The sequence below is a fragment of the Neophocaena asiaeorientalis genome, unplaced genomic scaffold (assembly GCF_003031525.2).
Source record: "Neophocaena asiaeorientalis asiaeorientalis breed wild unplaced genomic scaffold, Neophocaena_asiaeorientalis_V1.1 scaffold433, whole genome shotgun sequence".
Classification (NCBI taxonomy): domain Eukaryota; kingdom Metazoa; phylum Chordata; class Mammalia; order Artiodactyla; family Phocoenidae; genus Neophocaena; species Neophocaena asiaeorientalis.
In genome coordinates this window covers 1,170,505-1,197,076 of record NW_020175040.1, presented here as the reverse complement: position 1 = coordinate 1,197,076, position 26,572 = coordinate 1,170,505, and the positions used below count along the sequence as shown (strand labels likewise).

Genomic DNA, 26,572 nt, shown 5'->3' with positions numbered 1-26,572 from the left:
GCAACCTGCCCTCTGTTAGGTAAGTGGGAATTAGAACACCGGAAAGGCCACCCTGGGGTCGTCCCTGATGGAGCCAGGAGGAAGAAGAGGGGACGGCGGAGGAGAGCTGCCTCGCTACACGGATGGACCAAGTGAGGCCACCTCCTGCCACGGGGTGCAGACCATGTGCGGACGGGCCCAGGGACTCACTCACACTGGTTCTCGAAGAGTAGGACCTGCATGCCGTACAGGGAGAAGGACTGTCGGAAGCTGTACGTCACAGAGTTCTTCTTCTTCTGGAAGATCTTGGTGACCTGGGGGCAGCCAGAGACAGAGGCTGAGCCACTGGGCCCGAGCGGCCGGGAGCAGCCCTGGGCGCTCAGGACTCTAAGTGGGCCCTCAGTTCGAGTTCTCCTGTGTGAGGACCCTCCTGCGGTTCCAAGGTCAGGAGGCCCGCGGGGCGGGGGAGGGCCGATACAGGGACAGACACTCACGCCCGACATCCCCATGCACGGCCCAAAGGCACCGTGAAACCCTCTGAGAGATGAGTTCTACAGAGAAGGACACTGAGGCCAGAGATCTGAAACGATCTGCTCAAGGTCAGGAACTCTGAAAGGACTTGAACCTACACATCTAGATTCCAGCCTCACGAACCCGAGAAGAGCAGCTGGTCCTCAATCAGGTGGGGAAAGGGGATAGGGTCTCGGGCAAGAAGGGGGCCTGCAGGAGGCAAGAGCTCCAAAGGGCAGGCTCCCTGCTCCCTGCGGGAACATCTACATATGTGCTACCTGTTTGGGGGCAAGAGCTCAACTTCCCTTTGGGGAGCCCACCTCTGCCACGTTCAGCCCATTAGTCCTGGGGCTGAGACCCGGGCCAGCGAGACAGCACCGCCCCCGCCTGGCCCCAGGGACGGGTTTGGGCAGCAGCGAGACCTCTGCTCAGTCTCGGGAAGAGGATTCCCGGGGCGGCCGAGGGGACAGGATTAGGCCCGGACCTGCAGAGGCTGACTCTCCCTTCCTGGATGAGCCTGACTGAGGTGGGAGCCCAGGCAGCCGACACTGGGCGCAGCCGGGGCCACTCTCCCAAGCCGTTCTGGGGTCTGCACACCCAGCCCCTCACCCGTGGGGACCACGTACCACCAGGAGGTCATTGAACAGGAAGATTTCTCGCTGGTGCAGCCCAAGCTTCTGGGGCTTATTTGGGTCTGGAACCTCGAAGAGCCGGCAGTAGCAGACCAGGCGCCGGTGCGGCAGCGAGAGCACCTGTGTGGAGGGGCGGCGTCAGCTCCACGCACCCTCGGGGACGAGGGACTCCCCTACCCTGCCCTCCCTCGGGCCTCCGGAGGCCCCTGCTCCAGGGAGACCGCCTTCCGACTCCTCTCAGCACTGAGCTTGTGGAGCCCCCGCCATGAACCACGCGTATCTTCTGAGCTCCCAAAGCACCTGTCGTGTGCGCCCCGAGCCACACACATAGGAGGCTGCAGAGCCCGGGCTTCCCCGCCCCCAGGCCCTCCCTCCTGAAGGCTCTCAGCCCCGACAGCTGGGTCTGGAGGAGCCCTGCAGGGTCCCGAGCCGGCAGTCACCACCTCGAGGGGCTGTTCCCTGCCCTCTGCACACGCGGCCGTGGGCACACATGGCCCTACGTGGGGCTGCTCTCCAGGCCCGAGCTCAGCAACCCACAGATGAGAGGGAGGGGACGCGGGCCCAGCCTGGTGCCCTCAGGGGGCAGCGCTGTCCGTAGCAGAGTGTGAGAAAGGAGGGCAGGACGCAGGGCTGGGGAGGTGGGCGAGGGCAGGTCACGGGCGTGCCGGGGGTCTCAGGCCTTCTGCAGGGGCAGCTGACTCGGCTGCCAGGGTGGGGTAAGGAGCAGACCACATGACGGCCAGCAGGCACAATACTGCCAGCCCTGGCGGCGAAAGGGACCCGAGAGGCACAGCGTGGGCTGGGTGGAGAGGGGGAGGCCTCAACGCCACACCAAGGTCATCTGTTCAGGTACAGGGTCTCGGGGCCGAGGGACAAGTGGGATCTCCGAGCTCAACCGGGCCCAGACAAGACGGGAGGGGACCACCTGCTCTGGGCCTGACAGTACAACCCTCCCGCGTGCTCTCAGAGATCTGAAGTGGAGATAACTGTGAAAATCAAATTTCCTATGGCTCTGGAAATTAACTCATGCAGCCAGAACTGTGGGTCTGGGAGCTGCAAGCTGCGGGCGAGTGGGGATCACGGAAGGCGGAAGCCGAGGGGAACTCACACAGCCGAGCCCATGGTGCAGGGATCCAATCTACAGGGGGAAGCAGTGAACAAACAAGAAGAGATGTTAATGTTCCAAATACACATCTGGGCCCTGACAGAGACTCCGGGGTGACACCCCACCCACAGCGCCTCCCAGGGCGCCCCCAGTGGGCTCTGACGGAGAGCCCAGGCCGCCAGGGAGCCACTGCACAGCCCTGGCCATTGGTTTATTAAGAGCCTCAGATTCTCGTCAAAGAGGACCCAGAGAGAAGGGTTGTGACTCCCTTAAAAAGCCCCAAACCTGACATAATCCACCAACCCCACCTGGAAGGGAACAGGTTCCAAAGGCACTGCAGCTACTGGCCGAAGCCGAGCCAGCAGGGCAGCCTGGGGTCGTGGGGCGGGTGGGTCTTGGGCGCCCCGGGCCTCGCGCGGCACCCCCCATGGGGATGGAGACCACCTACCGGCTTCTTCCCCACGATGAGCTTCTCCACCTTCTGCACCTGCGACACATGGTCCTCATTGGTCTCCAGCTCCCGCTTCCGGATCCGCTCGTAGATCCCGATCAGCATCTCCCGGGGGATGTCCTCCCCGTCGTCCACGCCTGGTAGGGGACAGCGGCAGGGCTCACCCCAAGGCACCGGCTTCTAAACCAAATCCGGACAGCGGTCCCCCTGCCAGTCCCCAGCTGAACCAAAGGCCTCCAGACCCACCGCAGCCGGCCCTGCCCCGTCCACCACACGTGTGCTCGGAGCCCCCGCACCAGGGATCAGGCTGGCACTGCCCCCGGATGAGTGTGGAGGGGCCTGTGCCACCTTGCAGCCACGCCCAGGGGGCTCAGCACACACAGCCCCGCTCAATCCCGGCCGCCGCCCCGTGGCGCGGGCACCACAGTCCCCATTGCACCGACGGGCTGGCGGGGGCCTGGGGATGGGGCTGGGGTGCAGGGAGGCTGTGCGGATGGGGCTGCCAGGCCCGCATCCTCACTTTGTCCCTTGTCGGCCTGACTCATGGTCTCTCTGAGCTACGAGTCCTCTCCTCAGTGACACAGGCCACCAAGAGCACGGTGACTTTACAGGGACCAGGGCAGCTCACGGGGCCACCCTCACACCCCTGACACGAGAGCTCAGGGGGTCTGAGTGGCTGCTGTCCCAGTTCTGGGACTTGAAGCCGGTTCGCTCTGACAACAAGCTTGCGCCCTTTCTGCTGCACGGCCCCAAAAGTGCTGTCAGGAAGTCCCAGCCCCGCTCACGCCAGAGACGCGAAGCCCCCCCCTCCCTCAGTGTGCAGGCTGCTGGCGGTACGTGAGGCAGTGGGACTGCTCAAGCCCTCTGGTGGGCTGTCCGGCACCACCTGCCAGTCAGAAATTCAAACACCCTTGGGCCCACTGAGTGGATCTGGGGGATTTGTCCTGTGGGGCGTGACATTCAACGCAGCGCTGCTTCCAAATCGCAGAAAACGGGAGCTAACCCATTTGCACACTCACAGGGGACTGGCTAGGTGGTCCGCATACGAGGACTCCTGGGACAGGGATTATTGTACGCCCGCAGGAACGAGGAAGGCCATGGCAAGCCTTGGCAACAGCCCTTAGATTTACCGAACCAAAGAGTGAGGCGCCGAGCGGAAGAGGGTCAAACCAGCCGTGCACATTTGTACCGGCTCCCACGAGAAGCTCTGTGTGGCACAGCAGGGACTCAAAGCCGATGACCTCCAGGGATGGGAAGGGCCCTGCCGTGCACCTTTTATGCTTTCTGGCTTTTTTCTAATTGGCTATTTTTTCAGAGCAGTTCTAAGGTCATAGCAAAATTCAGGGGAAAGCACAGAGAGCTCCCATATACCCCCAGCTCCCCGACAATCAGCGCCCCGACCAGAACGCTGCCTTCGTTACAACTGAAGAACCTACCCAGGCACCAGAGTCCACGGTTCACATGAGGGTTCACTCTTGGTGTTGTCCACCCTATGGGTCTGGACATATGGACGAGGCCACGTGTCTGCCATTATAATACCGTACAGAATTTTCACTGCCCTAAAACCCCCTCTGTGCTTCTCCTTTTCATCCCTCCCCCACGACCACCGGCAACCACTGGTCTCTTGACTGTCTCCACAGCTTCGCCTCCTGTAGAATGGGGCGCAGCTGGAATCAGGGTGCAGGCTTTCAGATAGGTTGCTTTCACTTAGTGATGTTCCTTTAAGGTTCCCCCGTGCCTTTTCATAACTTGGTAGCTCATTTCTTTCCAGTGCTGAATAACATCCCACTGTCTGGATGGACCAAGGTTTACCCATTCATCTACGGAAGGACAGCTTGGTTGCGTCCTAGTTTTGCTGAATACGAATAAAGCTGCTATAAACATCCGTGTGCAGGTTTCTGTGTGGACGTAAGTTTTCAGCTCATTTGGGTAAATTCCAAGGAGGGCAACTGCTGGGTCATGTTACTTCCTGGTTTTTGAACTATGTGAGGATAGGACCCATTCAAAATATACATTTAAAAAATCTGAAGGCAAATAGCAATAAAAGCAAAATACCGCTTGCCTGGCTTCCAGGTTCCTCCCCTGCCTATCCCTGAACTCCCGGAGGCCCCCCCCCTGCTGCTGGACCCGGCCGGCACACTGAGCGATTCCAGAGAAAATGTGTGTCCAGTGCATGTTGGGGCAGGGGGGCACTCTCTAAAAAGAACAAGCTGGGACGTGTGCTCAGCGCAGAGTGCCGACCTGGCTTTGGGAGGCCAGCATCCTGCCTCCTCTGACACACACTTGCTGTGTGACCTTGGGCAAGTCCCCTCCCTCTCTGAACCTTCTGAAGCTCAAGGAAGATGGGGCAGAGAACGCTAGAGTCTCTGGCTTGAAGAAAACAGGTGATTGGTGGCAACAGCCCAGGCTCGCAAGAAAGAATCAGTGGCTTCCTCTCCTGGTTCTGGGGTGCTCAGCCCCTGCCCTGGGAACTGGGGTGACAAAGCCCCCCTCCCCCAGACGGCCAGGATGGCGGATGCAAGATGCGCACAAACCATGAAGCCGCAGATATGAGGGCGGCCGACCGGCAGGTATCTGACCCAGCAGCCCTGTCTTTCCCCGAGCCTCTGTCCACGGGCCTCATTTCTGTCTCATTTCTCACACAGGAGAGGCCCCAGTTACATGGCTGAGCTGCTAAACCAGAGAAAAAAGTCAGAGTCCCTTAAGCTCCCCAGGGTTGCCAACAGCACGCAGCTCACGGCCAGCTTTCCCGGCAGCTACACAGCAACCGCCTGCGTCCAGGGCCACGGAGACGCTGTGGAGACCAGACCAGACTAGGCCCAGCGAGGAGAGGGGCTTGAGGTGGCAGAGAGGAGGGGAGGGGGTGCAGCCCCCCGGACCATCAGTGTCCACTGACCGCCCTGCTCCCTCACCTGTTCTGGCGACTGGATCTCTTATCAACGAGGTTCCTAGGAACCACAGCTAAGACCTGCCCCTCGCCGGGGCCTGCGGAGGGCCGCACGGGGAAGGCCCTGAGCCCAGCTCCCTGCGGGACCGCCTGTCAGGGTGGGGCCCACCCCCAGGGAGCGCCAGCACAGATCCTCCGCTCTGGGGGACGCGACGATGGAGCACTTTTACAGAAATGAAGGACAAAATGAGAAATTTAAACAGCTCGAAAAGTTGGACTTGATTCAGATCGGTTGTTTCCCTTTTATAAAATTATGATGCCATTTCTAAAGGGACTTCAGTCCCTTACAGCTGTTTCCCAAGGACAGGGACAGTCCCCCAGCCCGGGACTCCACGGACAGGAGGGACCTGCCAGCAGCAAACACGGAGACAGCCGTTCCCTTTTCCATCCCTCTCCTGCCTGGCGACACAGGAGGAAGCCTCCGTCTGGCTGCCCAGCCCCTGGTCACCTGCCCCACACGGGCCCACCTGCCAGGGAGGAGAGGGCAGCCTCGGGCCCTGGGCCCAGCCAGGAACAGCTTGGCTGGAACCCACAGTGGTTTTGCCTTTTCACGGCACTCGTTTTCGTAAATGATGCCATGTGTGACAAATGCTACCGGTTTCCCGCTTACACTGATGACATAAAATTCCTTTTAAAAATACATACGTTTCATAAGAAGACAAAACCAAACAGACAAGTCTGTTCCAAGAGGACAACTGAGGGAGGGGTATGGTGGGCGACGCTGTGTGGGCAGCAGTGACGGGGGCAGGACAGTGCCAGCCCCCGCCCGGCCCCCATCCCGTCCCCACCCCCCGTGCTCGGAGGCCCCGGGGCGCCCAGCACCCAGCTTGTGGTCCATCCTCCCTCTGCCCCTGCAACCAGGCCTGGATCCACCGTGTGCGGCCCGGCCCCGGGCGCTGAGCCCAGCTGCGCTCTCAGGCCTCTGCCCTCTGGCGCCCTGGGCCTGCGGAGCCCTGCAGTCCTCTGAGACAACACGCCGCCTCCCCCTCGGAGTGTCCCCGTCACAGCATTCAGCGCCCTCTACGGGAACTTGCACTGCGTGGGCTCCTTCGGGGAGGAGCCCCACCCCTCCCCACGTGAGGCCGCGCTGCGCGCACCTCTGTCAGGTGCGTGCTGGCGGGGAGGCGTCGGGCGTCCCGCCGCAGCCAGGGCAGCTCACCTCGGAGGTTCTTGACGAAGTCCTCTAGCTTCATCTTGCGCTCGGGCTTGACGTTGGGGCTGTACATGTCGGTGTTGAGCAGAATGATGGCAAAAGCCAGGATGAAGATGGTGTCTGGGTTCCGGAACTGCCGCACCACCCCGGGGTTGCAGATGCAGTACCGCTGGCTGGGGGAGGACGGGGCGGTGCTTCAGCCAGGGCCGGAGGCCAGTCCGCCCCTCACCCGTGAGCGGCCCTGAACAGCTGAGGCTGGTCACTGACCTCGGAGCCTCCGTCTCTGGTACACGGGGATGTCGCCTGTCTGGCAGAGCCGGTCCTGACCGTCCACTCACCACCCCCCCACCATGTGAGCTAAGTCCCACCCACTCGTAGTTCGGCCGGCATGTAGCTGCTCAGGGCCGAGGACCACGTCCCTCGGCCCTGGCGCAGCCACGTGCTAAGTTCTGGCCAATGCGATGTGGGCACCTTCGAGGCTGTGCCTTAAAGGCAGGGGGTGCTCTGCCTGCCTGGAACGTGAATGTGATGGGTGTTGAATCTGCTCCCGGGGACCTCAGATGACAGGAGCCCAGGCCTCCTCCACGCCAGCTCAGAGGGCGGCCCACTCCCAGGGCGTTTCAGCCACGGCAGCTGTGGCGGACGTCTTTGCTGCGGCAGCCGAACTAACAGCCTCGCTACAGACTGCCTCACAGAGTCATCTGCTCACATCCTCACTGCCTTGAATACGCCCCACACCCCACACCCCACAGTTCCCTCCACCGGCGACCTTGTGCAGGGGTAGGTGGGTGGGGCAGGGATGGAGAAGAGGAACTGGGTGGGGCACCGTGACCGTGACCGTGACCGAGGTCCACAACCCGCAGGCAGCAGCCATGGGCGCTTAGACGATGTGGGCTTCAATTTCGTCTTCCCTGTTAAGTGCCGCCCCCTCCAGGAAGCCCTCCTAAATGGAAGTGTCTGAACTCTCCCCTCCCAGGGCCCAGGGTTCCTCCTCCTGCGACCTTGCTCCTCTGTGAACCCACCACCCCTGCTGAGCCCAGAGGGCTGGGTCTCCCACACCCAGCGCAGGGCACGGACTCCCTACGCGGCCAGTGTGCACACCATCCCAGCATGGAAGATGGCGCAAGGACAGCCTGCCTTGACTGCAGGCTCTCTGGGGGGCCAGGCGCTGGGCGGAGTGCACCCACACGGCCTGAGTGGTTTAATCCTTCCACCCCCTCTAGGGTAGGTGCGTGCATCAACCCCTCTCTACTGGCAAGGATGTGAGGCACAGAGAGGTTAAGTAACCAGAGCAAGGTCACACAGTGGTGCAGGTGCCAGAACCACGCCCTCTGCGTCACTGAGGGAGCATATGCCCCTGTGAATGAGCAGACGAGTGATGACACAGATGGACTCACGAACCAGTGGGGACGAGAGGACCACGAAGACGTTCTAGGCCCTGGCTCCAGCACTGAGCCGCACAGCACGTGTTAGAGGAGGGGCTGCCGCCCCCCGCACCCCCGATAGCTCATGGCCACCTGACCCTGAAGGGGGGGTCTGCCCTTGAGCCTCGGTCTTCGAACGGGGACGCTTTTTCTACCTGACACCTGCCCCGCCCCCACCTGAAGGCCTCGATCAGCCGCTCCACCTTCTGGGCCTCCCCCTGGACCCGGATGTGCGCCTGGAACTTCCGGAGAGCCTCGTCCAGCTCCATGGCGGAGAAGTCCATCTCGTCCACCACGCAGCTGAAACGAGAGGAGAAGGCCCTGTCAGTGTCCCCTGCCCACCTTCCCGCCGGGTGCAGAGGCAAGCACGGCCCACAGAGGGCGGAGGGAGCACAAGGGGTCAGCGCAGGGAGGCCCGAGAGGGAGGGCGGCCGGAGTGGGCTCCCTCCTCCACAGGAGGAGATGGAGGCCTGGGCACCCACTGGCCCTGCAGCCACCGTGCCCTGGGCCTGCCCCTCACGTCAACGCTTTCCCGGGCATTTCTGCGGGGCCTCTGGAGGGGCTGTGCTGCCCTCACCTGCCGATCCCACAAGGAGGGCAGAGCTGGGGAGGCTGCGGGTCACAGGTACCTCTTATCACAGCCCCGCCCCCAGCACAGCCTGCTCCTGCCTCTGACCATGACCCCGAACAGCAGATGGGTCTGCAACAGGGACCCTCGCCTGACCACCCCCGGTGGGGCTGCAGAGACCCCGGCCGTGGGCCCCCCTCCCCTGGGGCGACGCTCTGAGCACTCAAGGCTGTTGGGGCAGGGTGAGGGCAGGGGCCCCGCAGGACAATTCGCTGACCAGCATCCGAATAGGATGCCTGGGGGGGGTCTCGCTGCTTCCTGAGGCCGCTGCTATTTTCTGATCCGAGGAGAACAATGTGCGGATTTCCTACGGACTCACAAGCAGCTCGGAGGGGGTGTGGGGGGAGAGCAGGGGTGGCTGCAGGGGAGGGGCCCAGACCACATGGTCTTGGGCCCCATTCACGGAGCAGCTAGCATGCTCTCCTGGGACGGCTCCTCCCGGATTTTGAAGGGGGAGGGGCACCAGCCACACTATGAGGGCGGGGCCAGAGCAGAAAGGCGGGGCTGGGAGAGAGCAGCCCAGGCGGGACAGACGCCACAGCCGGCCACAGACCAGGCACCGCCAGCGGCTCGCTGCCTCTCTGGTGTGTGTGTCTGCGTGACTGAGTGAACACTAGTGTACATATATGTGTGTGCACGTGGGTGTGTCTGTATGAGGGGGCACCCAGGCCAGACCCCCCGCCCCTCCCCGAGCCTGGGTCTGCTCACCTGTGAAACAGAGAGGCCGCAGCCCACGCCCCACTCCTCCCAGGGGCGCCCGGAGGCGGCAGCTGTGCGTGGCCAGGCCGCCCTGCCGTTTTTGCTGAGGGTCAGTCTTTACCCTGCTCTGATCCCGCTCCTGGCCCACCGGCTGGGTCACCCATCCCGCGTGCAGTGTCTGGGTCGGCAATGTGCCCACGGCAGGCCTGGAGCTGCATCCCCAGGTCCCGACAAAGGGGAGCAGGGCACCTGTTCCAAGCCGGCCTCCTGCTGGCCCTGGCTCCTTGTCTGCGGAAGGGGTTATGGACCCCTGACACCCCCGCGGACGAGGTGAGGACACAGCCCGCACGTAGCACCTGCCCAGTGACCACAGGACCCAGGTGTGGTGGCTTTCTACTCGGGACAGTCTGGAGGAGGACCGGGGGTGCAGGGAACGTGCGGGCAGGACTTCTCAAGGCTGTCAGCAGTTCCCAGGGGGCTGGAAACCTGTTCTTCTGCAGGGTTCCAAGTAGCTGAAAGTCTATGGCCGCCAGCCTGGTGGGACCCTCACCCCATCTCCCGCCAGGAGAGGGAGGAGGAGTGGGCTGAGCTCCCCGGTTCCCCTCCTGCTGCCCCTGCAGGAGGTTGGCCCAGGGGTCGCTGGGCCAGGGGAAGGGGCTGGCCCAGCTGGATGGGGCCAGAGGTGCTGCTGGCAGGGCATCTCCCTGTGTCCGGGAGTCAGAAAGACAAAGGGGAGCGGGGAGCCTGGGGTGTGCGTGGGGCGACCCCAGCCCCACTCACTCGAGCACGTCGCGGTTGAACTGCTTCTGCCGGTTGCCCAGGAACTCCCCGATCATCTGCCGGCTCAGGCCCTTGCGCTGCAGCAGGAAGTGGGCCACCCCCACCGGCGTGTCGGGCACGAAGCCGCGCTCGATGAGGTACTGGACGCCCTTCTCGGGCTTCCTGGGGGACAAGAGATGGGCTCAGCCGGGCGCTCCCACCCCTCCAGCTCCCCCAGCCCTCATCCCCTCCTCCTCCACGGCACCCTGTCCTGCCCCACCCTCAGCCCGCAACGCAGGGGAACCGGGATGGCTTGGGCCCTGCAGAAGGGCTGGGCCAGCGCAGGAACACGGAGGGTGCCGGGGGCTGGGGGGGCACAGAAGGGCCCCCCCTCCCCGCTTCGTGGTCCCCTCTGTGCCGAGCTTCCGGGCAGGCTGGAGGGCCCCGCCCAGCACACGCTGGCCGCCTGTGGCACGTACTCCGTGCCGTCACCGTCTGAGGACCCCGCACGCCAACTCAGTCCCCACGCGACTCCCTGGGGTTGGCACGCTTGTCACCTGTGCTGCCCGACAGCCACGTGACCTTGCTGGGGACTCGAGTGCCCGTGTCGTGAGACTTGTGTGTTAACACAGTCGGGCGCCTGGAACGCTGCACGCAGTAGGTGAGCAACGCCTGGAACGCTGCACGCAGTTAGGTGAGCACCGGGAAGGTTTAGGATAAACCTCAACGGACGGACGGCAGAGGACGTGGAGGCGCAGCGCCGGCCCCACCTGCAGTCAGAGGCCTGAGGCGGGGCTGTGCCGGCCCCACGGGGCTGAGCATCCACCCAGACCAGGAGCCCGGGGGCCGGGGCGCCCTCAGGGGCCGAGCAGTGAGCCAGCAGATCCCTTCTTCCCGTCGGCCTCGGGGCCTGGTACCGGCTCAGCTGACCTCACAGGGAGGCGGTGGTCGAAAGAGACAGGGCAGGGGGAGGCGCCACTGACCCCTCCCCCTGCACCTGTGACCCTCGGAGGGTGGTGTCCTCCGCTGACGAACCCGGAGCCTCGGAGCTGCAGAGCCCTTGGGTATACCCGGCACCCCACGCCTTGCCCCAGTGGTAGAAGTCAGTGTCCTGCTGGCCCCTGGGGGCATGGAGGTGAGGGCCAGGATCCACCTGCCACCACCATACGTGCGCTGACAGCGGGTCCCGCAGATGCCGTATTTCCACACGCAGGCCAACCTCCAGCCTCAAGATGACCCTGCTATTTTTATCCCAGGTGGCCACACACCCCAACCTTGCGCTCAAGAGCTGGGCAGGGAGCGACTGCCGGCCGCCTGGGTCCTGGCACAGAAGTGGTCACCGAGTGGCCCCGTCCCTCCCGGCAACCCTGGGGTCTCCACCCAAGAACCGCCCCAGCCCCAGGCTCTCCAGGCACTGGGCTACTGGTGCTGATAGAGCACCGGGGGTGGGGTCGGGGGTGGGGCGGGTCACGCTTCCTCACCGCCAGCTCCACAGCGGCCCCCGCAGGACCCCAGCCCATACCTGACCGCCCCCCACTTCCACAGTAGCCCACAGATGTGTTTTCTTCGGCCCACACGGCGTTAACAGAAAGAATTCCAGTTGGTCGCCAATGTTTAGAAACCGGGAGCTTGGACATAGAACCCGGATTTCCGGCTTCTCTTGAGAAGACAGCGTGGCAGCCCCCGGCCTGGCTCCCATGTGAAAGTGACTGGAGAGCCCCCTCTCGGGCGCCCTTGTCACCCACCCGGGCCAGCCTGGCCCACCGAGGCCCTGACACCATGCCTGGTCCAGCCCAGCCTTGTCCTGCCGCCCTGGGGTGGCTGCTCCCCTCTCCGCCCCAGCTGCTCCTGCCTGTGTTGACAGGCCCATGGCACGCAGCCTCACGGCTGCCAGGTCCACCCTCAGGGCCCACAGCCTTGTGGGAGGGGCCGTAGGATGAGGACTCCCCACGGCGTAAGTGCCGCATGCCGACTCTGTGCCGGGCGGCACTCTGGATGACAGCGGCGAGCATGGCTGGCCTCGAACGCCCGGCACGACAGCTGCCACCGCCCAGTCTGAAGGGCAAAGTGGCCGAGCGAGGGTGGGAGGGGTTCTGGCAGGGGAGGCAGAGGCCTTCTCTGAGCAGATGACACAGTGACAAGAGTGCTCAAGGAGCTTTTTGGTGGAGGCAATGGCGAATGCAAAGGCCCTGAGGTGGGGGTGGGTTTTGTAGGATTGAGGCCATGAGGCTGCTCCAGGGCTCAGAGTAGGGCCCTGGGGGCGGGGCAGCGGGGTGGACAGGCCGCAGGGGCATCTGGCTCTCCTCTGAGTGGGATGGAAGCCTGGCATGCTCTGAACAGGGCAGTGGAGGGACCTGGGTGCCCGTTTAAGAAGCCGCCTCTGGCTGTTCTACGGGAGCCCAGGTAGGAGACCCTCGCAGGCACCCCAGCACTGGTGCAGGAGTGGGGGAGGAGTGGCGGGCTCAGGACACTGTCTGGGGGCAGCGATCACAATATATGCTAGTGAACCCGCGTGTGAGCCCGAGGGCTCCAGCTCTCAGCCCGAGGCCAACGGGGCAGGAGCCGCATCCACCTGGCACCCTTCACAAGATGCTGCAGGAGAGGAATGTGGACTGACCAGGCCACGACCAGAGACCAGGGGCTCCCAGCAAACTGAGAGGAAAGGTGCTGCGGCCGGAGGTACAGGTGGGGGTTCGGGCGGGGGCTCCAGGCTCGGGATGCGCGCGGCCGGCAAGGGGAGTGATCTCCCTGACCGTGGAGAGCCAGCACTGATGTGAGTCCCTGGCCCGCAGGATCTTGCTGGCCCCCAGCTGCCCCACGTGTACTCCGTGGGCCCTGCTGGGCAGGGGTCCTGGGTCCACTGGCCCCTCACAGGGCTCCGTGCTGACCGGAGCAGCCCAGATGTCCTGCGTGGGTAAGTCACACACTCGGTCTGCTGCTCACCCACAGCCCTGCCCACCGCCCTGGGGCAGTGAGGGGCACTGGATGGGCTCGGGCCGAGGCAGCAGGGTAGAAGGCACGTCCTGTGGGGCTCCGAGATCCCCCAGAGCACCCAGGGGACCCCATGGAAAGGAGCCTCTGCCTGCCTTGTCCCTGAGACACTTGATGAGCGCAGCAGGCCTGGCCCACACGCAGCGGACGCGGCGAGTGAACAGAGAAGTGCACTTCGCCGTGACAGAGCCCACCCGACCTGGCAGACGGGCTCGCCGCCACCCCCAGCGGTGGCTCCCCCTTCCCTGCCTGCGAGCTTGAACGCGGCTCCAGGCCCTCGGGACTGAAGAGGCGCAGCCTGGGGCCCTGCTCACCGTGCACCCTCAGGGGCCAGCGGGGGCCCGGCCCACACAGCGCATGTCCGACCAGAGAAACAGAACGTGCTGTGTCTGGGGCTGGGGTCGACGTGGCTCTGGGAGGGGCTGCTTTGGCCCATGTTCCCAGGACTCTGCCCTAGAACCTTCAGGGCCTCCCAAGCCTGCAGGACAAGTTCCGGCCCCTCGCCCCTCATCCACTTCTCCATTCACCCCAGGCATCCATCCAGCGCTGCTCTGGGTGGGTGTGGCACCAGCACACCTGTGGTCTAGACAAAGTCCCTGTCCTTGAACACACACCCTCACTGGAGCGCGATGAACTCCCAGGAGAGACGCTCACAGGCATGGCTCAGATCCCAGCTCCGCTCTCTGGCTGGGTGACCCAGGGCAAGTTACTTCACCTCCCTGTGCCTCAGCCTCCCCACCTGGGTAGTGGGGACAGTGACTGCACACAGCAGTCACCGTGCAGATTAAACGAGTTAACGCCTCTAAGCCCTTGGAACACACGCTGGTTTTATGGCTGTTTAAGAAAAGGGTCAGCACTAGGGCAGAGCTAAACCAAGGGGAAGCCGTAGTGACCACAGAAGGCCTGGACTTCAGATGGATGGGGTGAGAAGGCGCGGTCCAGAAAGGTCTCCTCGGGAAGGTGGCATTGAACCTGGAGCCAGGAAGAAGGTCCCTGGGGGCGGGAACGACCAACGCGAAAGCCTTACTGGACACGTAACAAAACGGGGCACACCAAGGGGGAAAAGTGGTGCGGGGGTGGTGATGGGATGAATTGGGAGAGTGGGATTGACATGCATACACTAATATGTATAAAATGGATAACTAACAAGAACCTGCTGTATAAAAAAATAAAATTCAAACAAAAAAACGGGGCACAGAAAGGCGGAGTAGCTGTGCACCAGGCTGTCCAGCGAGGGAGAGCCGGGTTCTTACCCCTTGCTCGTAGAAGTCCGTAAAGTTCCACTCTATGCTCCCAGCCCAGGGCTGCAGATCTGCTCTGCCCACCTCTGCGCAGCCAGCTCTCCCCATCTCTCCGGGTTCCCCTGACGACTCCTTCTCTAGCTTTCTGACCTCCACCCTCCAGGACCAGCATCAACGAGGTGCAGAGGCGACATTTTCACCATCTACACCTGACGCGCTTCTGCATCCCGGGCCCCCGGGCCTCTGCCCCTCACCCCCCCTGCCCGTCCGCTGGGCCTGCGAGCAGCCTCTGCTGTCCCCAGGTCCAGCTTTTCTCGTCGACTGTGCCAGGTGAGCACGTGCAGACCACAGTGGTGCTGCCCTCCTCGCACCTCTGTCCTCGAACCTGAGCCCGGGGCTCTCGGGAGGCGGTTACTACGAGGCCGGGCTCTGCACCTAAGGACCACCCACCGGCCGGAACCCCTCTCCTCCCAGCAGGGTCTGCAGGGGCCACAACGGCTCCTCCTGTCGCTTTCACTTGCTATAGCAGCTGAAGAGACACGGACGTGGGTGTCTGCCCGGCACCCTGTTGGCCTCTGGATTTCCCACACCCCCCTCGAGCTCCGCCCCCTGATCCCATGGGCTGCCCGTACTCCCAGCCTGGACGGTCAGAGTGCTGCACCCCGCTGACCACGGCGAGCGGTTCAGAGGGCGCCGGCGGGAGCCTCTCTTCCTGCAGGGCTGCCATGAGGCTGGACCACGAGCCCGGACTACTGGCTGCCCTCCTGCCCTGAGGGCGCGATGGTGGGGCACGGCCAAGAGATGCCCAGTGGCTTTTCAGGTACACGAACCAGTAAGGCCCCTCTGCTTGAACCAGTCTGATCAGATGCCCATCATTTCCAATGAAGAAGGGCCTGATGCACACAGAGACCAGCACGGGCTCTGCACAGACACCAGCAGCGCCCGAGGAGGCCCCGAGGTCGGAGGCCGAGCCATCCCCGTGCTGTTCTCACTGGCCGCAGGGGCGAGGGATGGATTCACCAAGTTCAGCACCCAGAGGCCCTGCGCCCGGACATGCCCTTCAACTCCGGAATCTAGGCTCGAACCCCTCCAGTATCCTGCAGAGAAGCGGCCACCTCCCATCGGCTCGCACACCTGCACGGCCAGCAAGCCCATCGCCTCCCCACACTGCCTATTTTATCCAGCTCTGATTTTCACAAAGTTCTTTCTGATATTAGAAACCCAAGCTGAACGTGGCTGCCGGGGTCTTTTTCGCACTCATCCCAGAGACAAGGTGGAAGAATTACCCTCTGGCCCTCATGCACTATTGGTGTGAACGTAAACTGGTACAGCCGCTGTGGAAAACAGTACGTAAATTCCTTAAAAAACGAAAAATAGAGCTACTATATGATCCAGCAATCCCACTCCTGGGCATATCCAGACAAAACTGTAATTCGAAAAGATACATGCACCCCTGTGTTTGTAGCAGCACTATTTACGATAGCCAACACGTGGAAACAACCTGAATGTCCATGGACAGAGGAGTGGATAAAGAAGATGTGGTACAGATATATACAACGGGATGTCAGCCGTAAAAAAGAATGAAACGTTGCCATTTGCAGACCTAGAGCTGATCATACTTCGTGAAGTAAGTCAGACAAAGAAAGAAAAATAGTACGTGATATCACTTGTACGAGGAACCTAGGGAGTTCCCCGCTGGTCCAGTGGTTAGGACTCCGTGGTTCCACTGCAGGGGGGCCTGTGTTCGATCTCTGGTCGGGGAACTTAAGATCCTGCAAGCCGTGCAGCGTGGCCAAAAATAAATAAATAAGTGGAACCTAAAAAATCTTACAAATGAATCTATATACAGAACAGAAACAAACTCACAGACATACCGTAGAAAACAAACTCATGGTTACTAGGGGGAGGAGAGGGGGGAGGGAGGGACAAATTAGGAGTATAGGATTAGTGGATACTGGGAGTTCCTTGGCAGTCTAGTGGTTAGGACTCAGCGTTCTCACTGCCATGGCCCCAGGTTCAATCCCTGGTCGGGGGACTAAGATCCTTCAAGCCGTGCAATGAGGCAAAAAAAAAAAAAGAAAAAGGAAAAAGAAAAGGATTAATGGATACAAACTGCTATCCATAAAATAGATAAGCAACAAGGATTTACTGTAAAGCCCAGGGAATTATATTCAATATCTTGTAACAGCCTATAATGGAATATAATCTGAAAAAAAAAAACCCAACTAAATCACTTTGCTGTATATCAGCACAATATTATAAATCATCTACACTTCAGTTTAGAAAAAAGAGAAGGAACTGGCATGGCTGGAATACCCGTGGGACCTGCCCCGCACTGCCTCCCTCCCTGAGGCCCTCGGCACCAGCCAGCCCAGACCCGCGACAGCACTCTGAGGGTGGCGTGGGCCGGAGGAGTGGCTCACGTCAAGGGGAATAGGACCCTGATCTGCAAAGACCCAACTCAAGAGTGCTCGTCAGAGAGCCACAGTCACTTAAACCGCCAGCACGTCCCGCACCAGCGGACGGCCCGGCACAGCCAGCACTTCTGGCTCTGCAGCCTCGAGCCAGCGCCTGGGGTCCCGCGGCCGGGATCCCAGCAGCCACGCCTCCCAGGCCCCCGTGAGGATTTGGCAAGATGCTGCACACGAACTGCTCGGCACCAGCTGGCAACGTAACACGCACCTATGCAGGCTGGCTGTCACCACTGTCCCCTTCACTGGTCACAACAAACGTAACGCCCAAGGCGCACGGAACCCGGAGCCCAACCCGGGCTTTGCCGCTTACTGGGAGGCTGGCCGATCCCCGGGCCCCGTGGATGTTGGAAGGATGGAACCTCGGAGCACCCCAGCCTCACGGCAGGGCTCTCTGCAGCAGCTCCAGCGGGCAGTGGCCGGAGGAGCAGGCAGGTGGCGGCCCGGTGCTGGGCGGAGAAGACCTGCCTCCAAACCAAACGCAGGCCCTGGGCGGGGAGGGACCTCGGAGGCCAGGTGAGCAGCTCCCTGCCCGTCAGGAGTCCCGGCACACCAAGTAGTCTCCAAGGCCCGACTTACGTGCTCCTCAGACAAGAGGCCCTCAGTCCCTTCCGACGGCACCATTTCATCAGGGGCGGCTCTGGGGATGAGGACACTCGTCCAGAGTGGGGAGAGGGCTGGCCTGGCCCATGGTCACCTGGGCCCGCGCCCGAGGGCGAGAGGGAGGGGCGTGAAGGAGCGGAGGAGGATGAGGTGAGGGGCACAGGAGCAAGGGCCCTCCGTGGGCAAGCAGGTGACAGGCCCGGTGAGGTCCCGCTGGGTGCCCCTCCGGGCTGTGGGGTGCGGACCCCAGCTCCCACCGCTGTGGCGGACACCGCAAATATGAGGCTCCGCCCCCTGGACTCTCAGTGCACACGCGAGGCCCAGTGAGCGGGCAGGGCCACGGAGGCCATGCTCCAGGCCGCAGTCCCTGCACTGGGCTTTACGAGGGTGTGTTCAGGGGCCAGGTGGCGGTGGCGTGAATCCCAGTCTGGCCATCCACCGACCGTGGAACCTCGGGCAAGCTACCTCTGGGCACCTCACCTCACCCAAACTGTAAAGCGGACTAGTGACGGTCACCTCCCTACGGTCTCCCGTGAGCACGGTGGGCTCGTACAACAGCACCGGGCACGTGTCAGTGCACGCGGGCATCAGCCACTCCCGTGCTCCATGCTGCTCTGTCCGCTAAGCCACCTCCTGGGTCCGCTAAGGCCCGAGCCCCAGGCCCCCTGCACTGGCTCCGGACGCAGGAGCCCCGCGGACCACAACAGCTGCCATCCGCTGCACCCTGGACAGCGGCTCCTGGTTTCACGGTCTCTAACCCTCATTACGCCCTGTGGGGGCAGGAACCTCATGGCCAGTTCCTGGGCGCAGCCAGCAAGGCTCAGGGTGCACGGAGGTGCCGAGTCCCTGCAGCGGATACGCTGAACTGGGGCTGAAACCCTCCTGCCTCGGCTCCCGGCCCCGGCCCGGTGCCCAGCGCTGCGAGCCGGACGTGCAGTCCTGGAGCCTGGGAGGCGCATCTGGATGCCAGGCAGACTGCGGCAGCCTCCTCTGTGGCCCTGGGGACAGCCCCTCCCCACCACCCTATTTCATTTCTCGGGTTTCATTTGTTTTCCCTCTCTCCTCCCCAGCGGGCTACTCACCCACTTTGGATCCAGAGCTCAGGCCCTCCACATACCCCCTGGAGGGGGTGGGTGTCTGTGCTGGAAAGCTCCCTCTCGGGAATGGGTGGGACCTGAGAACTGTTTGAAAGGCAGCCTGGGTGTGGGCCTGGGTAGGGGCTGGGGAGGGAGGGAAATGGTGGGGGGAGAGGAGACCCACAGGGAGAGCGTGCAGAACAGAGGTGGGCAGTGGACAGGTGGGGGTGAGAGAAGGGTGCCAGGAAGGGAAAGGACAGAGGCGCTAAGGTCCGGCCTCCCAGGGAGGGCCCCGGCCTCGGGCAGCAGGCTGCCCAGTGTGCATCCTCGCCCAGCGGCTCCAGGGCCTGCTCAGCGGCATCCAGCTCCCAGCTTCGCTAGCCCCGCACAGGGCCTGGCCCTCTATCTACTCGGGTCGGACCGCCAGCCCTTTCTGGGCCTGGTGAGACTCGGGAGACGGCCGGTGGCCACAGCGCTGTGGTTGCGCCTTCAATCCTCCAAACAACCCCCTAGGTGGACAACCAGGGCCGAGGAGGAGAAGACTGAGGACGGCCGGAGCTTGTAGCCGCACGACCTCCCAACACCTGCCCCGCACGCCACTCGGAGGAGCCAGCCTGCCACCCGCCCCTCTCTGCACGCGAGACCCGCGTCATCCAACGGCGGGCTCTGCAGCTGGGGGACCATCCTGGACTCGCACTGCCAGGGACACAGCCGCCAAGCACGTGTGGCCGGTGACCGCCTGCACTGCGGCTTGCCACCGGGGGAGCTGGACGGACTGTGGTTACCTTCAATCTGAACTTAAACACCGTCTGTGGCTGGACCTCACCTCTGTCCCTCGACTTGTAAAGGGGCGAGGTCCCCCAAGCTCAAGGGGCTCCAGTGCAAAGTCCACCAGGAGTTTTCATGGTCTTAACGAGCTGGCTCTGCAATCCATGTGGAAGAGTAACTACCAACAAGGGCCAAGACCACTTTTTAAAAGAACAAAAGAGTGGTTTCTGTTCTAATACAAAACATAGAAAACTGAAAGTCTGATGTTGGCAAAGGAACACACAGAGCCTCTACCCACTAGCGTGGAGTGTCGCAAGGGTCTTTATTCTGTTCAGGGCTGAGTCCAGGCCCTCTACACAGGGCCTGGCATGCAGCAGGTGTTCAATAAATGTGCGCCAAGTGAACGAAAGGATCCAAGCACAGGCCCTGTTCACGTAGGAATTAGATGGGATTTCAAGTCAACAGAGAAAGGACAGACTACTCAGTACACCGTCTGTGGACAACCAGCTAATTTCCAAAGAACTATAAAAACGACACCCCTCACCTTGTACCGTTCTCCAAACCAAATGCCAGGTTAAAGTCCTAAAGGATATAAAACAAAACTAAGAAAGTCCTGAAGAAAATATTTTAAAACTATATTATGACCTGGGGCGGAGCCTTTTAAAATAAAACATAAAAAAAACAAAGTAATAAACAAAGAGAACACAGATGAATTGACTACATATCTACAAATATTGACTCATTATGTTGTATGCCTGAAACTATGTCACATGTCAATTCCACCTCGATAAAAAAAATGCAAAAAAGATTAGTAACTTCTGACCAACAAAGCATACAAGATATATAATTAAAACCCACTGAACTGTACACTTTATAAAGGTGAATTTTATGGTCTGTGAATCCTATTTCAGAAGTTAAAAAAAAAAAGTTGGCCAGTGACAGGAAGAAAATATTTGTAATTACAAAGGATTAGTATCCACAATATATAAAGAACCACTTATAAATAAAAATGAGAAGTAACAGAAAAATGGGCAAAAAATAGAAACAGGCATTTTGTAGAAGAAATAAACCCAAATGGCTGAAAGACACACATACGGATGCTGCATCTTAGAAGCAGGCAGAGAAATCCAAATTGAAACAATAGAGACACTATTTCTACGCTTTGATTGGGGTGGGAGACAAGGCTGAGTGCTGTCCACCGTGTGAGGAAACGGGCCCTCCAGGTCCAGCTTCAGGCTCTACTTCAATGGACAACACGCCCACGTGAGCCCCAAACACCGCCTCCTCCAGCTATCCCCTTCCCCAGAGACTCGGGAGCGTGTGGGAGGGGCAGGTCCACGGTCACTGTCATGTGGTTGGTGACTGTGAAAACATGGGAGCGAGCGGCCAGACCACCCTGGACAGCCGCACGTGGACCCCACGTAGCAGCACACGGACCGGGTGGCCCGCGGCACCAATGGGAATGGCCTCCAACAGCAAACCGCGTGGCAGCATCACCCGGGGGCAGTGTGTGTGGCCTGGGCCCAGGTAACGTCAACAGGGGCCACGGGGACAGCAGAGAGGCTCGGGCCCAGCTCGCCACACGTCTGGCGCTGCTGAGCATACTATACACCCGCTCATCTCCAACTCACACTCCGTGAGGTGGACACTATTGGGCTCAGCGCCACCATGCAGATGAAGCTGCCGTGGTAGAGACCGAGCTGCCCAGGGACACAGACAGGAAGTGCAAGGACCGGGGTCTGCACCCAGGCGGCCTGGCCTGGAGCTGCGCTCTGGACCACACATGCACAGAAACCCTAGCTTGAAGGCTTTCAACTTCTACGCAGAGCGGAGAGCGTATTCATGCGTTACAGGTGTAATTAAAAACTAACAGAGCCAGAAAGAACCTACAGAGACCAAGGCCGCTCGGGTGAGGGATGCAACTTTTTCTGGCCTCCACCCGTCCACCCAGCTGGGACTCCCACGTCAGGACACAACGTCTGCCAGGGACGAGGGAACCTTGGGCACTGGGGGAGCCCCCAGGTCATCCCAGCCTCCCCCATGAGGGTCCGAGATGATCCGGGAACTGGCTGTGCCTGGAAGCAGGTGGGGGCAGGCTTTCGGGACCGACCTCAGGATGGGCTTGGCAGCTCATGACCTCCCCATTCAGCACGCTGTTCTGGCCACGGACTGCGTGGCAGTGGGACTGGTCCTCACATGCAGATGGAGTCTCAGGAGAGCACCCCTGGCAGATGTGACGGGTCCAAGACTCTTAGTCCTTAGCTGATCGAGGACCAATGACGCCCAGCCCCTAGCGGCTCCTGTGGGACTGCACAGTTCCCCCATACCCGCCCTTCAGGACAGGTCTCTCTGAGTCCCCCAGCCGGCGCTGCCAGTTGCACCAGGGATGGCTCAGAAGTGCCCCCCAAGACTCTCCACCCCCGTCTAGCAGAGGAAGCGGGGAGCAGGGAAGCACAGTGGACAGGTGTCAGTAGCCACCAAGCAGGCTGGCCACATCCCCTCCACGTCCCCCTCCCCGGAGGAGCCAGTGCCAGGCCGGCGTCTGGTGACCCTAAATCCAGAGGCCCTGTGGATGGAAGTGAGGAGAAATCCGAGGTTTAACAACCAGAGCCGCCAGTGTCCTCTCCGAGGGACTGCTCAGCCCGCCTGCCCTTCCACTTGCTATTTTCAGCTGTGCTAAGAATAGTGAGCTTTAAATACCAGCCTCCTGCCCCAGACCTGCTCTCAAGGCTGCCCCGACGGCGCCTTGCCAGAATGTGGCGTGGCGGCCACGCCACGGACCCAATGTACAATCTCCCAGAGGGCGTAGGGCCTACCAGTGCCCTGCTCCTGGGTGCGGGCCCGAGTCCAGGCCGCACGGACACGGGCACGGACCTGCACCCGGCCCGCCCCTGCTCGAAGACCCCCGTGCCCGCACCACCCAGGGCCAGACGCTGGGGCCAGTGCGGTACAGCAGGCACCGCACCATGCGCCCCCCCAGCCCCCACCCCGGAGCCGCCCTTCATCCCGCCCGGGCCGCCAGCGGCCGGGGACTCACTTGTTGAAAAGGTTGAGGCCGATGCGGTAGTGCCGCCGGCGGATGACGTCGTTGCTGAAGGTTGGCGAGTCCCAGCTGTTGCGGGTCTCCTTGTGGTAGGTCTGCTTGCTGAGTGTCTGCTCGCGCAGGCTGTCGCGGGACGAAGACTCGGAACTGCAGTTGATGGTGTCGTTGGAGTTGGACGTGCTGTTCAGGCTGTCGTTGTCCCCATCCGAGTAGTCCGACTCGGACTTGCTCTGCCTGTTGGCCGAGCCATTGATGGCCAGGTGGCCATCCAGGGGCCTGGGCGCCCGGGCCCGCGGCTCCGGCTCCTCACGGGGCAGGCCCCTGGGGGGCCCATGGGGGCCGTGCTTGGGGCTGCCCTGCGGCCCGCCCAGGCCGCGCTCGTAGGCGCTCTGCCTCTTAAGCGAGCTGCGGTCCGAGCGGTCGCTGAGGTCCACGGAGCTGTCGCTGGGCGGCTCGATGGTGAGCAGCGGGAGGTGCTCCCCGCGCAGCCGCGGCTCCTGCGGCCCCAGCGAGGGCGTGCTCCGGCAGCTGGTGTCCGTGTCCCCCTTGTCGTCCTTGTGGGCCAGGGCCCAGTAGTCCTGGGCAGCACCCCCGGGCCGCAGCCGCAGGTCCGACTCGGCGCTGGACGGCCGGCGGCCCGCCTGCATCGGGGGCAGGGGTGGTGACAGCTCCTCCTCGTCGATGTACAGGGTGACGTCGCTGTACGAGGCGGTCATCTCGTCCAGCTGGCGGTGCTCGGCGCCATGCAGGGCCGGCGAGGGCTCGGCGTCCCGGGTCCGCCCCACGTCGGGCACGGGGGCCCCCTCGGTGTGCAGGCTGCGGCAGTTGAGCGCGTCGTCAATGGACTCGGCCAGCGACTTCACCTGCCGTGAGAAGGCGTCCTCCAGCTCCGTGATGGCATCTGCGAGGTCGCCGGCCGGGGCAGGGGCCTGGAGGGCAGGCGGCGGGCCCAGGTCTCTGCACTCGGCCGGCACCAGGGCCTCCAGCGGGGCACCCTTGTCGGTCACTGAGACCTGCTTGCCCTCGAAGTAGGAGCTGTGCACCTTCTCCGGGCCCTCGAAGGAGAACTGCATCCTCATGTTGGACAGCACGATGCGGCGCGACATGCGGCTCTCGGACATGGAGCTGCGCAGCCGCTCGAAGTTCTTGTTCATCTGGTACTGGCGGAAGGCTGTCTGGATGGTGCGGGCCGCATGGCGGGTCACGAGGCGGCCCCCATACTTCCGTTCTAGCATCTCCACCTGCGGGGGGAGGAGAGGAGCGTGAGGACGGCCCAGGAGGCCCAGCACACCCCGGGGGTCAGACCCAGTTAAAGCAAGTGTTCCCTGCAGGACTTCTCAGAACCTTCAAAGGGTGGTGGTTTCCCAAAGTGCTCTGGCCAGAGCAGCCTTTGGCCCCGGTGTACCCGGGGCATGCAGTTGAATGAGACTTGGAGGTGGTGGAAGAGGTGCAGGCAGCCCCTCCAGAGAGAGGAAGCTCGCGGCAGGTGCAGGTTAAGAGACCGGCCCGAGGGGCTGCGCTGGCGGTCCAGTGGTTAAGAATCCGCCTCCCAACGCAGGGGACGTGGGTTCGATTCCCGGTCAGGGAACTAAGACCCCACAGGCCGCAGGGCAACGAAGCCCACGCGCTGCAACTACTGAGCCCGCACGCCACGACTAGAGAGAAGCCCGCGCGCTGCTACGAGGAGCCTGTGCGCTGTAGCAGAGGATCCCGCACACCGCAAGGAAGATCCCACGTAATGCAGCTGAGGCCCGAGGCAGCCAAAAAAAGTAAACGAATGGAAGCGAGAGACAGGCCCGAGACCCGAGCAGGCCCTGGGTGCTGAGCACTGGCCACAGGCCTCCGGCCCCGCTTCCGCCTGCGGCACTGCCCGAGGGCCTGGGTCTAGTCCTGGCCCTGCCCTTGGTAGTGGAGTGACTGAGAAGCCTTGGACCCTGCGGTTGCTCAGTCCCGGCAGATGGACCTCGCAGGGCAGCGGTGGGCACAGGTGAGACAGGCCCTCGGCACATGCCGGCTGGGGGCTGAGGAGGTGCAGGACCCTCAGCTGCACTCCTGGGAGGTGTAGACAGTTTGTGGGGGGCCCCAAGTCCCCTCTGTGACAGATGGGGAAACTGAGGCCCAGAAAAGAGGCCCAGCACACCCCTGGAGGCCTCCAGACGCAGAGCAAGCTTTGTGAGCCTGGTGATGGGGCCGGGCTGCATGCAGGCAGGGGCGCTGGGACTCCCGTGTGCCACGTGGGCCTGTGAAGTCCCAGGCTCATGCTGGCCGAGGACTCCGGATAGCCCCCAAGGGCCGCTCCCCGTGCCTGCTTCCCGAGTGAGGCCAGAGCCCGCTCTTCAGAACCCGGGAAAGCCCAGGATAGGGAGCTGGCTGGTCGGCCAAGCTGAGCCCTTGGGTGCTGGGCAGAGTGGCCCCCGATGTGGGTGGAAAGGCCTCGGGTCCCTGGGAGTGAGGCGTGCTCATATCCCGAGGGGGCAGAGCACCGCTGTCTGCTCCATGCAGGCGCCACGCCCACACCGGTGGTGGCAGAGGGACAAGGTCCCCACCCTCAAGAGGCCAAGGCCGTCCAGAACAGAGGCACATGCGTCACTGAGCAAACCCCAGGCCATGGCTGAGTGGGGCAGACGGCTGCTCAGAGCCGCCTGAGGGTGGGCCGGAAGGGGGAGGGGGGCTCCGTGCCTCACTCAGGACTCAGGGTGGGTCCTGGTCTCCCTGAGGGATGCCAGCTCGCCCCCCCAGCCCCGCCCGCGACACAGACGTGCAGCTCTCCGGGGGAGGGGGAGCGGCAGGCAGGGCAGAGCGGCCTCTTGCACGAGAGGAGTTGGGGGGCGGGGTGAGGATCAAAATGACTTTTCAAAGCCGGGCCCTGGAGTCAGCCAGGGCGGGTCTGTTTTTCCTCTCGTCCTGAAGTTACTGAACGGCATCCAGAGAGATGACCTCACTTCCGCATCTGTGAGCAGAGTCTGTTTTCTGGGTTTGGAGTGGAGCTCTGAAAGCCCACGGCGCCGGCAGAGGACCCACGGCTGAGCTCTGGGAAGCCCTCTCCTCTCCGCCCTCCAAGGCCTGGGCTCCGGGCCCCTCGTGTGGGGAGGAGGAGGAGGGGCACCGCACAGGTCAGAGTGCGCTCCACGGCTGCTTGTCGCCTTCTGACTCTGGATCTCGCGACCCCGGGGGCGACGCTCCTGGCCTGAGACCGTTCCCCAAGTCTGGGTGGGGACAGGAGGGACTTTGGGAAGGCAGACGTGGGCTCTGTGCTGCGTCAGCAAAGCCCCCTCAGCCCCTCCTCCTGGCCTCCCCCCAGGGGACACACAGACCCAGGTCCGCTCCTACTCAGCTCCCGGGCCCACCGTGGCCACTCATTCTTCCTTCCGGGCCAGAACCAACCCAAGGCCCAGTCTGAACGCTAAATGGGGGTGCAGGGCAGGGACCCCAACCTGTCTGTGCTCGCCTGCTGGGCATCACCCTCACCTGACACAGCGTCTGGTCTGCAGAGGGACCCCAGGAAGTCCCCCGCCCCCTGCAGAGGCGGGCAGAGGCTCTGACAAGTGAGGGGACGAGGAGCTGAGAGGCTCACCCTCCCACAAAGCTGAAGTGCCACCCTTGCCAACTCAGGCCTCCTGCTCAGACAGGAAACTGCCAGGAGGTGCGGAGGCTGAGGGCCAGCAGGCACTGCACGACCTTGCACTGGGCCCCTTCCACTAAAATGGGGCTCTGCGTCACCCAGACTCTACCCCCTCGTGGAACCAGGCACCCTACCTTCAGCTGGAAACTCCTGGGTCATCTGTTCTGTTCCTATTTTCACCTTGACTGCCAGGAGGCTCAGCAGAGAGTCGAATGCTCGGTGGCCCTCAGCATCACCTCCCCACCCCTCCCCTCTTCCCGGCCATCCTTTCCGCCAAGTGGTTCTGCCTCTGGCCTTCGTGCCTGCTGTTACCTCTTCCTGGAAGACCCAGTTCTGATACCGCCTTGGAGAGGTCCCCCGCACCTCATGCAAGCTGTCTCCTCCCACAGGTGCTCAGCTTCTCTCCCCTCTTTCTTCATCCCCGGAGTTTGTATCACGCTCTGGAATTAACCTGTGTCTTTACTGTTAAC

At 62.4% G+C, this 26,572-nt stretch overlaps 1 protein-coding gene across 7 annotated transcripts in view; it reads right to left on the bottom strand.

Annotated features, from left to right (window-relative positions):
* IQSEC1 (IQ motif and Sec7 domain ArfGEF 1) overlaps window positions 1-26,572 on the bottom strand; it is a 108,666-nt gene that overhangs the window by 10,177 nt on the left and 71,917 nt on the right. For all 7 annotated transcript variants that reach the window (XM_024763366.1, XM_024763364.1, XM_024763370.1 and 4 more), the window contains exons 3-10: window positions 22,475-23,721; window positions 10,309-10,470; window positions 8,379-8,501; window positions 6,784-6,950; window positions 2,675-2,814; window positions 2,230-2,259; window positions 1,116-1,241; window positions 194-293 (exon numbers count right to left, since the gene is read on the bottom strand). In XM_024763366.1, coding sequence (XP_024619134.1) covers window positions 194-293; window positions 1,116-1,241; window positions 2,230-2,259; window positions 2,675-2,814; window positions 6,784-6,950; window positions 8,379-8,501; window positions 10,309-10,470; window positions 22,475-23,721 — 2,095 coding nt within the window. The remainder of the gene's footprint in view (window positions 1-193; window positions 294-1,115; window positions 1,242-2,229; window positions 2,260-2,674; window positions 2,815-6,783; window positions 6,951-8,378; window positions 8,502-10,308; window positions 10,471-22,474; window positions 23,722-26,572) is intronic.